We start from the raw sequence: 12,942 nt of genomic DNA, 5'->3' as shown, positions 1-12,942 counted from the left end.
GCTGCATTTTCTAGATGCTTATGATAATGAAGAGGTAAGCAAGGAAGTTGGAGCTGTGTGTAATAAAATGATTTTTATAATTGTCCCCGGTAAGTGGTGCATGCTAGGTATAATAGACAGTGAGACATGAGGGACTGACAACAGTGAAAATGTGGCATGGTCAGTGAGGTTGCTATCTCAGTGGGCACTGAAATACCGTAGAGCGCAGAATCCCCAGAGAGAGTGGGCTGGAAAGATAGGAGGTGGAGGTCAGAGAGTGAAGTATCTGAAACAGATAATGGAGGAGTTTCTCATACTGGAAATGAAATTGTCTGCACTCTAGGACAGTGCTGTTCAAATAGCAATGTTGGGAATAATGGAAATATTATTTACCTGCACTGTCCAATTGCATAGCCAATGCCACCTGTGGCTATTAAGTACCTGAAGTATGACTACTGAGACCTAGGAAATACATTTTAAATTTTATTTAATTTTAATTAATTTAAATAGCCATTATATGCCTAGTGATTACTATGGTGAATAGCATAGCTCTCAGCTAGGATCATCTAGTGGGTGACTGATTTTTGTGTGCGAGCAACTGATTTCTGAGTGTGGGTAAGGTTATTGGAGGCAAATTCAAGAACTGAGAGCCCAGAGTATTGGAATTATCACCCACCTGAATTTCGAAATCACTGATGATAATCATGATAGGAGTAGAGGTCAATAAGATTTAAGAGAGTTGAAAAAATAATAAAGAAATGAGAAGAATTTGGTAAATGTAACAAAGTGAGTTTTTAAATAGCATAACTGATAAAATAAGCTACAGAGATGCTGTAAGTTTTTAAGGGAGAAAAGTACAGAAATGTCTAAATTAATATGATCATACACTAATAATGATAGATGACACAGCTTTTTGGATCATAATAATAGAAAGTATGTGAGAAGTGTTATCAATCTTCTTTCTCTTAGAAATAATTAGGAACCAGGTGACATTCTTCATCATTGTTCAAGCTAAACATCATTTCATGAATAGTGAGAGGTTAATACTTTGTTAGGAAACTTTAAGGTACGTGAAAGAATTAAGGAAATGAGGATACAAACCCGGTTTTTGCAAAATCTGGTGAAAGTTATGAGCGTGAGGCCAGCTGGACTTCCTGGATAGAGTGGGGAGTTGGGGAACTTTCCTGTCTTACAGGAGGATTGTAAAATGTACCAATCAGCACACTGTAAGACACACCAATCAGCGTTCTGTAAAATGCACCAATCAGCACACTGTAAAACACACCAATCAGTGCTCTGTAAAATGCACCAATCAGTGCTCTGTAAAATGCACCAATCAGCAGATTCTAAAAATAGCCAATTGTGGGGAGGATTGTAAAAAGGGCACTCTGATAGGACAGAAATGGAACATGGGCGGGGACAATAGGAAATAAAAGCTGGGCACCCCATCCAGCCGCAGCAGCAATCTAATCAGGTGCCCTGGGTGCTTTGGCTCTTCACGACAAACCTTGCTACCGCCCAGTCTTTGCGCCTGTGCCGTCTTTAAGAGCTGTAACTGTAATCCCAGTACTTTGGGAGGCCGAGGCAGGTGGATCACGAGATCGAGACCATCCTGACTAACACAGTGAAACCCCGTCTCTACTAAAAATACAAAAAATTAGCTGGGGTAGTGGCGCACCTGTAGTCCCAGCAACTCCGGGGAATGAGGCAGGAGAATGGCATAAACCCAGGAGGCGGAGCTTGCAGTGAGCCGAGACTGCGCCAGATTGCGAGATTGCGAGTGTCTAGCCTGGGCGACAGAGCGACACTCGTCTAAAAAAAAAAGAGCTGTAACACTCACCGTGAAGGTCCATGACTATATTCTTGAGGTCAGCGAGACCACGAACCCACCTGCAGGAACCGACACAGACCAGAACAGAGATAGAAAACCATTCTTAATTTCTTATTTTTGTAATTACCTATTTAAACTGGTCCTATTAATGTCAATGGTCTCTGCCTTTTCTTAATTCACCTAGAATAGTAAAAAGTATAGATTTATTATTTGTTTCCATATTTTTGATAGTGGAGTTTTGTTGATATATGACTTAGAGCCTCCAACATTTTTTTGAGTATTTCATCAATTTGGAAAAAAACAATGAACAAGCAGCATATGTACATTTAGGTGTCTAGAGATCATGCACAATATTCCTAAAGAGAAAGTTTTCACATTGCCTTTGTGTACCTGCTTCACACCTGTGGAGTGAGTGTACCTCATGATGGACACCTTTGACTAAGAAAATCTCCACACAGACATGAGCGTTGGAAGTTTTAGATCACTCCCCAGTCATCTGAAACCACAAGACTCATACCAAATCCTCCACCTAAGTACAGTTATCTAATCATCTGCCTCTCCCCAAAGGAAAGTTTTAGAAGAGATTCCTTAGTTTCATCACTCATGTATAGCGCCCCCCTGCCCCGCCCATATTTTCCTGGGTTCTGTATTGACTACATATTGCTGCTGTAACAAATTGCCACACATGTATTATCTTAAGGCTGTGCAGGTTAAAAGTGTGACATGAGTCTCACCGGGCTAACATCAGGGCTCTCGCTAGGGATATATTCCTTTCTAAAGGCTCGCTCTGTGGAAAACAGTTTCCTTATTACTTTTCCATTATCTAGCCCAAATTCATTGGCTCCTGGCTCCCTTCCTCCCTCTTCAGCTAGCAATATTGCATGTCCCTGAGCGTTCTTTTCTTTGTTTTGGTCACATCACCTTCTGACCACATCTAAGAAATATCTTCCATTTTTAAGGACTCAAGTAATCAAATCGCATCTACCCAGATAATCCAGGGTAATTTTCTCATCTCAAGGTCTGTAACCTTCAAAATTTACAGCATCTCCGTAGCTTATTTGATCAGTTACACTATTGAAAAACCGTAACAGTATCTGAAACGTCCCTTTTGCCAAGGTGAGCCGCCATATTCAGAGGTTCCGAGGATTAGAACGTGGGCATCCTTCAGGGCTATTATTCCACCTCCCGCAGATTCTTAACAACAATTTACTTTGTTATATAAATTAGTAAATTTAATGAAAAGTTATGGTAGGTTTAGAAGTAGGTTCAGTTTTTTAAGGTGCATGTAAATCCTATGGCTATAAATCCTATGACCAACTACATGTGCAACATGTTGTTTTCTCCTGTTCTTCCAGATAATAGAACACTGTTTATACAAACTGTCAACTCTTTATTGCTCATGTTGTGTTGTTCAAATTTATAATATCACAGTATAAGTAAACTCACTGCACAAAGCAGTGCAGTGAGTTTACTTCAATTGTACTGGATGCATCTTTTCAGAGTATTTTTAGACCTAAGCGAGATAAAATAGAGGTTGGTTATTTTATTAAGTTTACAAAAAATAAAATCTAAATACATAGAAGTTTAAAGAGGCTTCAAGTCCTAAAGACACTCTAGAGATCCTCATTAACCAGTAGTTGTATGGATATTCAGTTACTTCAGCGCTCTTTGTAGCTGTGGTTGCCCCACACAGCATCATCTGATTTTGTAATCCGGATATACAGCATGCTTTCTATAAGAATTCTGCTACCCTGCAGGAATGACTGAAAGACAAACAAACGAACTAAAAGCAGTGAGCCGAGATCTCGCCACGGCACTCCAGCCTGGGCGACAGAGCGAGACTCCATCTAAAAAATAAAAAAATTAAAAAATTTAAAAAAAAATAAAAAATAAAACCAAAAACACCTTACCATGTGCCAGTCTCATTCTCTCTAGAATCGACCTGCTTTTTTCACTTTCACTCTCATGAAACTTCAGGTTTTAAAAATCTTTTAAAAATTTTGTCCTGTGTATTCCTTGCTGTCTGCAGGATTATTCTAGGGTGGTTGTTCTGTTAGGAACTTTTCCAATCTTGCCAGAAGAGGGCACTCCCATTCATACTCACGTTAAGTAGCTAAGTAGCTATCAATTTCTTCTCCATGCCCCATTACCAACACCATCCCTCTCTCTCTCTCTCTCTCTCTCTCTCTATCTCTCACACACACACACACACACACACACGTGTTTGAATTTCCTATAATAGCAGCCAGGTCTGTGACACAGCTCTTCCTGTCTTAATGTGTGTTTCTGCTTAATATCTGATGTGGCTGAGAATAAACTAGAACCAGCATCTCCAGGCAGATTAGCTAGCCTTAGGTAGATGTAAAGAAGATAACCTGACTCTTTTCTGAAACATTCAGAGCAGCCTCTACCTCCAGGATCATGGAGGTTCTCCACATTCCTCCCGTTCTGCCTCCAAGCACCCCTTCTTAGCTGCACAGCAAGAAACAATGCTGACAGAGCAGACAGTTTGAGATCTGTAACATTCTAATGAGAATATTTCTAAGGAGAATATTTGACTTTTCTCACTTTCTCTGCAGAGAAACAAATTGTCATTCTCCTCTTACAGAGGGGCAGTGGAGTGTGTCTGGGTCAGCTGAGTGTCTATATCAAAGCTCCCAGCCTTGAAAAAGACACCCTGTTCCCAGGCCTCAAGATATTGAAACATTAATTAGATAATTTAAAGTAGGGTTTTCTTCTACAATGTCTGAAGAAGTGACCTACGCGACACTCACATTTCAGGATTATGCTGGAGCAAGGAATAACCGACATGGAAATAACCTAAGAAAAAAAGGTAGGAGTTCAGAGAACACCAGCTGTGTCATTGGGGGAGTGGACAGGTGTTAAATGATTTGAGGTGCCGGCTTTAATGCTGGCGTTAAAGACAGTGTGCTGTGAAATCTCCAAAATGGGAACAAATCTTGTGGAATGTAGTAGAAGAGTGAGTGTTCCCAAGGTTGAAGCGAAAATATGTGGCTTTCAGAACCTCTTTAAAATTGTGTGATATCACTATGTTTCAGGAAGCTCTGTGTTGTAGAGAAAAATTCTGACTGGACATGCCAGAAATTGAGCCTGGGGAATTAGAGATTTCTTTTTATGAATATAATCCTTGATATTTATACCTTGTTAGAGATGCCAGGAGGATATTCTTTCAGAAACCAGATTGGAGGCTTCTAAAATAGAGAAGGTAGAGGACATTTTTCTTTTAGATGATGTAAGTTACTTCAGAGAAAACTGGAAGATGAGTGAGTGGATTAGAAATGGATCAGAGCTAGTTTCTCTTTTGTCAGTAGTTTTTCAAATTTTAGGGTAGTTGAAATCCAAGTATAATTTGTAATGTTGAACCAGTAATAATAGTATCTGGGTAGTATTTTATGTACATTATATACAGATATAATTGTGATGACAATTCATGATAATATTCGAATATTAGTATTTTCTCCATTACATAGATGAAGAAATAATTTGTAATGTTGAACCAGTAATAATAGTATCTGGGTAGTATTTTATGTACATTATATACAGATATAATTGTGATGACAATTCACGATAATATTCGAATATTAGTATTTTCTCCATTACATAGATGAAGAAACTGAGGCTGAGAGAAATTAGATAATTTAACAAGCTCACACAACTGCTATGTGGGGAAGCCTAGACTCAGTGCTGGTCTTCAGCTCATTCTCTTATGCCTAATTGGAATAAATAGCAGTCTCCATGTTCAAGAATCAAACCAGATTCTGTGGACATAAGACCACATCTCTTATTTTCAGATATGTTAACTATCCAGGTTCTCTTGAATCATGTCAGTCATCTGAACTTCTTTCTCCTGCCCTCTAGATTTATCTTTACATTTTGTGTGGTACATGACATTTGAGGGAAGGATATCTACAAAAAGATGATGGGAATAGACTTTGCATGTGTCTAATAAAGGTGGTTCCACATTTTTGCCTTTTTTTTTTTTAACTTCTAATTCTAATCTGTGAGGAAAAAGGGAGGTGTGGATATGGTGCATATCGGTGCACCTGGAGACTGTAACGCTATATCTAAAATATTGGGCTAGATGTTATTTAGACCTAAATCAAGGAACACGAAGCTAAGGAAAATATGACAATCATTGATATTTTAGACAACAACTACTACGAGTAGGATGCTACTGGCTTTCTGGTCTATTCTGCTGTTTGTAAGTTAGACTGCACATTCTTTCGTTCTTTCATTCAGTATTCATTCATTAGTTATTAGGTGATAAATAGCATGAATAATAGATAAGTTATTGTTAACAGGTAAAAGATACTTTAAAAAGTAGAATCCACTTTTACAAGGCAGATAGAACATCTGCCTTATAGAGACTTTTGAGCTCAAAAGCTTGAGGTGTCTCCTACTGTCAGTATCATCCAGAAAAGCACTTTATAGATCTCTCATTTATGAATTCAATAAACTTGAGGAAGAAAAGTGGGTAATGGTGTAAAGCAAAAACCTTGAAATTAGGAGAAGCTTCCTCTTAAAGGGAAGAAGAGCGGTGGAGAAATGGAGGGGAACCAATGACGGCACCCTCATTGTACTTTATATTAGGTAATTTCTTTTTTTCTTTTTTTTTGAGACGGAGTCTCGCTCTGTCGCCCAGGCTGGAGTGCAGTAGCCGGATCTCAGCTCACTGCAAGCTCCGCCTCCCGGGTTCCCGCCATTCTCCTGCCGCAGCTTCCCAAGTAGCTGGGACCACAGGCGCCTGCCACCTCGTCCGGCTAGTTTTTTTTGTATTTTTTAGTAGAGACGGGGTTTCACTGTGTTAGCCAGGATGGTCTCCATCTCCTGACCTCGTGATCCGCCCGCCTCGGCCTCCCAAAGTGCTGGGATTACAAGCTTGAGCCACCGAGCCCGGCCCTATATTAGGTATTTTCTAAATGAGGGCATCAAAGGAGCAAGAAAGAAATGTTAGTATCTGGAAGCTCCCTAAGCGTGAGAAATAAACAAACCAAAGCGAAACAAGCACAAAGCAGTTCTGTTTGCTAATTGCTTTGTGGGCTTTCTCCAGGGCATCCAGCTCCATCTCCCATTTGGCGTCATGCTGCCCTGGGTCTGCTAACTCTTTGCCTGATGTTGCTGATTGGGCTGGTGACGTTGGGGATGATGTGTAAGTATATCCGCATCGAACCCAACAAAAGCAACTAGAAAACATATTTGTAAACCATGTGTAATCAGCTTGGATTGCAGATGGGTCCTAGCATCCTGAATCCTCTGATACTTTTCTGCTGTCTCATATATCTCCTATTCGTCATATCTTCCCAATAAACCGGCAAAAGACATTATCAGGATGTGGTTCTAAATTCATTGTTTTATCTTGATAAGCTAAACTGGACTTAAATGAAGACTCTTTGTTTCTAGTTATTCATTAGAATAAAGAGCCTCTTTTCTGCCTAGACACACATTCACTTATCATTCCAAGGCTGAGAAATAAAGTCACGAAATATGTACTGAAGGAAGTGCATGCTATGTTATTTACCGGGAAGACTTAGCACTAGACTAGGCTCAGTCTGCTTACATGAGACTTCTCTAGTGGAGAGAAATCTTCCAAGTAGCAGCAGCAGCCTGATTTCTATGAATGAGAAAGACATATAAACAAGGAGGAAGAATGGCCTGATACACTTTACCAACTAAGAGAGTTGAACCATCTCCACATGACAATGGAAGCTCCACTCTCAAGCACCACGGCCATAAAGTAGCGTTCTATTGATTCTGACCCATCCTTGGGCAGTTGGGGATGAACATGGTAGGGAGTTCTTGAGTAATGAGGAAAACATCCTGAGAATACAAACTTTATAGAGTTGTTAAGTGTATGGTATACAGAGTAGTGAATTGGCATGGTATTCACTTACAGGGAACTCATAGTCAAGAAAGTTAATTTGCTGAATGATACTAACATCTCCTCTGCCACATTCATTTCTTTTTAATGATTTAATGGATAATTCTTTAAGATTTAATGGATAATTCGGATTTGGACATATCTTTGTCAACACAAAAAGAGGTTAATGATGTACCTTGCTCTTTTGAAAAGGAATATGATGTTCAAGCAGCAGTGACAGATATTCTGGAGCCAATCAGTATGAGATTAGCAGCTGATCTTCTACAATAATGTATATTTAAAAATTAAGTGAAAATGCAATAACATATGTCCATTGGTTTGATATAGAAGGGTGACATTTCTTTTCTAAAATTTAGTGCTTTTGGTGCAGTGGTTCTTAAATTTGTTGTGCTGATGAAGCACCTTAAATGCTTATGAAAAGGGCGTATTTCATGGACCCATGACCAGAAATGGTCTGATGTGCCATTAAGATCTGCTTTTTTTAACCTTTTGGTAAACAAGCATCTCAGGTCATCTGCAGAGTTTGCGATATCCATTGTCCCAAAGAATGCTGTTTTCATTAAAACAACAATTACATCATCTATCTCCAAATAAAATAAAACAAAAATAAAATAATTTCACGAAAATGAGTGGCAGAATGACTGGCCCTTCCTTAGATGTGATGTCAGAAATACATAATTATTAAATCATTATTTTAATATAGTGTAATAATAAAAATGTAAATAAAATTAAAAAGAACTATAAATAATTTGGAATAGAAAGGCATCTGGTTTGTTTCTTGCATGATACCTCAAATACTAAGAGCTACTAGTGAATCGTGAACAATTAAGAAATGTTTCTGTCACAAGAATTGTCTACAGTTATGAGAATAGAAGAACATATGAACTTGTCTCCTGTCATGTCTTGGAGTTTTGCAGATATCTAATGACATTAACTCAGATTCAGAGAAATTGAGTCAACTTCAGAAAACCATCCACCAGCGGCAGGATAACTTATCCCAGCAACTGGGCAACTCCAATAACTTGTCCATGGAGGAGGAATTTCTCAAGTCACAGATCTCCAGTCTACTGAAGAGGCAGGAACAAATGGCCATCAAACTGTGTCAAGAGCTAATCATTCATACTTCAGGTAATCAGACTTAGACCTGCTGACCAGTCAGATGGCATATGTCGCCCTGGTCTAAGTTGATCACATGCACCACCTCAGAGTATTGAGAGAGAGATGTCATCCAATGAACCTCAATGATGTTGCACCAAATTTACAGACAGCAAGGAAATATACAAATTCATTTAATATTTTTGAAGCCACAGGCAAATTTGGGAAGTATCTTGGAATGATACCAATCCAGATACTTCAACCCCTCATTTCATTAACTATTTCTAGGTGATCCTGTTGTTATGAAAGCTTAAAAGCACAGCTGGTAATTCTGAAGCCAGAAGACTAAGCCCTGAAAAGAGAATCCCTATTGCCCCAACCCATAACCAGGGGTCACCTTATTTTCAGAGGCTTCTAAAGCAGTATGGTTTCACAGTGCTGGCTCTCAGACCCTATTGTTCAATTAAATGATTTTGTTTCAAAGCCTTCTCCAGTCACTCCAGGGTCATTCAGTTTATATTATTGGGTATAATTTCCTTTTCAGACCACAGATGTAATCCATGTCCTAAGATGTGGCAATGGTACCAAAATAGTTGCTATTATTTTACAACAAATGAAGAGAAAACCTGGACTAACAGTAGAAAGGACTGCATAGACAAGAACTCCACCCTAGTGAAGATAGACAGTTTGGAAGAAAAGGTAGGATTGAGTCTCTTTCTCTAATTATAGACATTATCTATACAATGAGAGAGAAATAAATAAAATATCTGATTCACATGATGGAAATTCAGTGCATCTTGAATTAGAATTAATACATGAATTTAATGAATGTTCTCATCTATCTTAACTCTGCAAACTGGAATGTGGCACTCACATAAAACTTTTTCTCTGTTTTCTCAGGATTTTCTTATGTCGCAGCCATTACTGATGTTTTCATTCTTTTGGCTGGGATTATCATGGGACTCCTCTGGCAGAAGTTGGTTCTGGGAAGATGGCTCTGTTCCCTCTCCATCCTTGTACGTCTCTAACTATTGAGGGTAAACACAAGTTTCCCATGGAATCCTGGGAAAATTAATAATGATTGTGAGAATTATAAATACAGACATAAAAAGAGGAGTACAACATACTGAGAAAAGAGCTCCAGTAACAAATATTGAAAGGAGGTATAGTTTATTTCATCTCTGTGACAAATTTACGGCAAGGCACTGAACTTTATCTTTTGGTAGAAATGTGTTTATTTAACACACACACACCTAATACTACATTCAAAGTATTTTATAAATATTAACCCTTGAAGAAAGCACTGTTATATTCCCATTTTATAGGTAGAAATATTATCACAGAGAGATTAAGTAACTTGCCTGAGGTCACTCAGCTCATAAACTGCACTTTAGGGACTATGCACTCAGTCACTCAGCTGTTGTGATTCTCCATCACCTCCAATCCAAAAGGGTACTGCTGGTCATAAGAACACACATCAACACATTTATTTATACCAAATAACTGTCAACCATTTTCTAACAAAAGGTAAGACTGAATTGACTGGTTAGTTCAAGAATTAGTGTCATGTTGAGGACGTGCAAATTACAACATATGTATGGCAAGTATCTTTTATGAATTAAAATGAACTAAACCTTCCACTTCAAGGTTTGGATGAGAATATTTAAAGGACAAATAGAATATATAACACTTGGAAACTTTCAATTTTTTTAACTATTTAAAGTTATGAAAAAATAGATGTCAACAAAAATGTGTAAGGGGATATTAGGTTTGCTAAATTCTTTCACAGATGATAAAAAAAAATTTTGAGGAACACCTCTCATCATAAGTACATTTAAATGAAACAACTGTATTAATATTTTAAATATAATAGTATTTTTATATTAGATAAAATTTAAGATCATTGGCATCTTAATGGATTTTTAAATTTTTTATTGATACGTAAGAGATGCATATGTTTTGGGGTACATGAGATAATTTGATACACTCAGATAGTGTGTAAAGATCAAATAAGTGGAATTGGGATATCTATCACTTTAAATATTTATCTTTTCTTTGTGCTAGGAGCATTCAAATTATTATTTTCTCATTATTGTGAAATGTACAGTAGATTATTGTTAATTGTATTCACCCTAATAATCTATCAAACACTAGGTCTTACTACTTCTATCTAACAAGATATTTGTATCCATAATGGCTTTTTATCTACCTTCCTCCCCCAACAAATAATTATCCACCCCCCTCCCTCCTGTTTCATTCTTTAAAGCATGTTGTCCGTTTTCTTAAACTGAATAATAATCACTCATCTTCTGTCAAAGATGCCATGCTTCAGCTGTGACTCAGCAGTTCCTTAAATCACAAGCAATGCTAGGTCTATTACTTTCTTCCTGGATACACTTTATCTTCATCCATTTCCCAATGTTTCATCGTGGCTACTTCTACTCAAACACTAATCCCCCATTCTCTAATCACCGTTATTAATCATATCAAGTCAACTAGTCTGGTTTCACACTAATAATAATGACAAAAAGCACATGCAGAATAATACACAAACAAAAGAAGTGACAGTTACTCTTCGTGACAAGAGCAATACTCGGCATAATTGATTATGCTGAGAACATTCATTAAATTCATGTATTAATTCTAATTCAAGATGCACTGAATTTCCATCATGTGAACTGATTAATATTAATCTGAGGTGTTGCTACTAGACTGAGGGTTTCCAGGAGTAGTACCATGACATCATGTAAACACATTCCATGTTGGAATCTAAGATGTGTCCCTTCTCCCAAAGGGATTTTAATCATCCTTGGCCTCTCTACTCACTCTTAATCAAAGTGTGAGGGAGGTGGCCCCCACAGCAGGGTTCGGAACCTACAGACCCTGGCCCCTGAGACATGCAGCTGTCAGATAAGCCAGCATGTCAAACTCAGGTTAGAGAGACTGAGCTTCCAGATTGTAGAACCATTTCCTTGACTACTGAGTAAAGGCCCAGGCTAAGATTTAGTAAGCCTAGCCCTGAAGCAAGAAAAGAATATGGCAGTGTAATGCAGGTCATTTAGGAGAAAGCAATGTTGGGCACACAGAAAATTTAGACCTGACAAGTATAATTTTCTAAAGAGATTATTTCAGGGTTAACATCACCTTCTTAGCAGAGGAAGTGAATACCATTGTCAGCACCATATCTATATAGTCATTCATTTCCTCTTTTAACGTCTGTCTTGTTCTCTTTTTACCCACCACATATGTATAACTATGTGAAAAGTTATATTTGTGCATAGTAAAATGTGATAGCTTTTTATAACAGAACGTGATTTTATTTTTATGTTTTTCTTCATAAAGTCCCAAGGAACTTCAAGTACTTCTAATATAAGCTGAACTGAGTAGCTTTCATTAATGGAATTCCATATTTCTGAAGGACATACAAATTCTCAGCCCAGGATTTAGGTATTTTCTTAAAGAATTCTACCTGGGATCATGATTAACTTAAAGAACCCAGATGTGCCAGCTCTAGGCAGATTTTGTGCCAGTTTTAGGCAGCTTCAGAGTTTGAAGGTTTGTGGAGGCAGAAGTCTCTCAATATTCAGATACATGACATTGGCTGTAAGAGCAACTGAGAGCACTAAATAGTGATCATGTTTCAAATATAGAATTTGTAATACATTTGAAATTAATTTTCAGATTTACTACTAAAGAACTGGACCAGATCAATGGATCCAAAGGATGTGCTTATTTTCAAAAAGGAAATATTTATATTTCTCGCTGTAGTGCCGAAATTTTTTGGATTTGCGAGAAGACGGCCGCCCCAGTGAAGATTGAGGATTTGGATTAGTATGCTTCTTCCAAATTCTCCAAGAAGTAAGAGACTTGGAGAGGAAAGAGGAAACTACGGTACCAGAGCCAAAACCAGCTTTTAAAATGACTGTGTATTTACATCATCAGACGAATGAACTTGTTTAACAAACATTCTCCAGTTCCTTGTCTGACATCTTCTGATTTGATGTTATTATTCAGTCTTACAATTATCCCTGGGGACCAAGGGGAATAGCCATACTATGGCTTTATGATTGTCTCAGAATCATTTCACTGAATTTCTTTGCTTTCTCAAATAAAGACTCCTTTCTTACGTTATTATTAT

General features: G+C 37.9%; 2 protein-coding genes across 4 annotated transcripts in view; one reads left to right on the top strand and one right to left on the bottom strand.

Moving 5' to 3' along the window:
- The window catches only part of LOC112634774 (C-type lectin domain family 1 member B), a 24,734-nt gene extending 17,212 nt beyond the window's left edge, over nt 1-7,522 (bottom strand). Inside the window, exons 1-2 of the mRNA XM_025402583.1 lie at nt 7,498-7,522; nt 4,585-4,630 (exon numbers count right to left, since the gene is read on the bottom strand). The gene's annotated coding sequence lies outside the window, so the exon portion shown is untranslated. The remainder of the gene's footprint in view (nt 1-4,584; nt 4,631-7,497) is intronic.
- On the top strand, nt 4,420-12,942 carry CLEC12B (C-type lectin domain family 12 member B). 3 transcript variants are annotated; one of them, XR_003121821.1, is made up of 6 exons: nt 4,420-4,643; nt 6,882-6,980; nt 8,619-8,837; nt 9,349-9,503; nt 9,705-9,967; nt 12,486-12,942. XR_003121821.1 is itself a non-coding variant. In XM_025402580.1 (6 exons), exons 3-6 carry the CDS (start codon nt 8,738-8,740, stop codon nt 12,634-12,636), a joined length of 522 nt encoding a protein of 173 aa, XP_025258365.1. In that variant the 5' UTR covers nt 4,420-4,643; nt 6,882-6,980; nt 8,627-8,737; the 3' UTR covers nt 12,637-12,938. The 3 variants fall into 3 exon arrangements, 2 of the variants coding, with proteins under 2 accessions (XP_025258365.1, XP_025258364.1); XM_025402580.1 differs by having other exon boundaries at nt 8,627-8,837; nt 9,705-9,820; nt 12,486-12,938; XM_025402579.1 differs by having other exon boundaries at nt 9,705-9,820; nt 12,486-12,938.

Source organism: Theropithecus gelada, chromosome 11, assembly GCF_003255815.1.
Source record: "Theropithecus gelada isolate Dixy chromosome 11, Tgel_1.0, whole genome shotgun sequence".
Taxonomy (NCBI): domain Eukaryota; kingdom Metazoa; phylum Chordata; class Mammalia; order Primates; family Cercopithecidae; genus Theropithecus; species Theropithecus gelada.
Note: the sequence above shows the minus strand (reverse complement) of the source record. Positions and strands in the feature narration are given on the sequence as shown.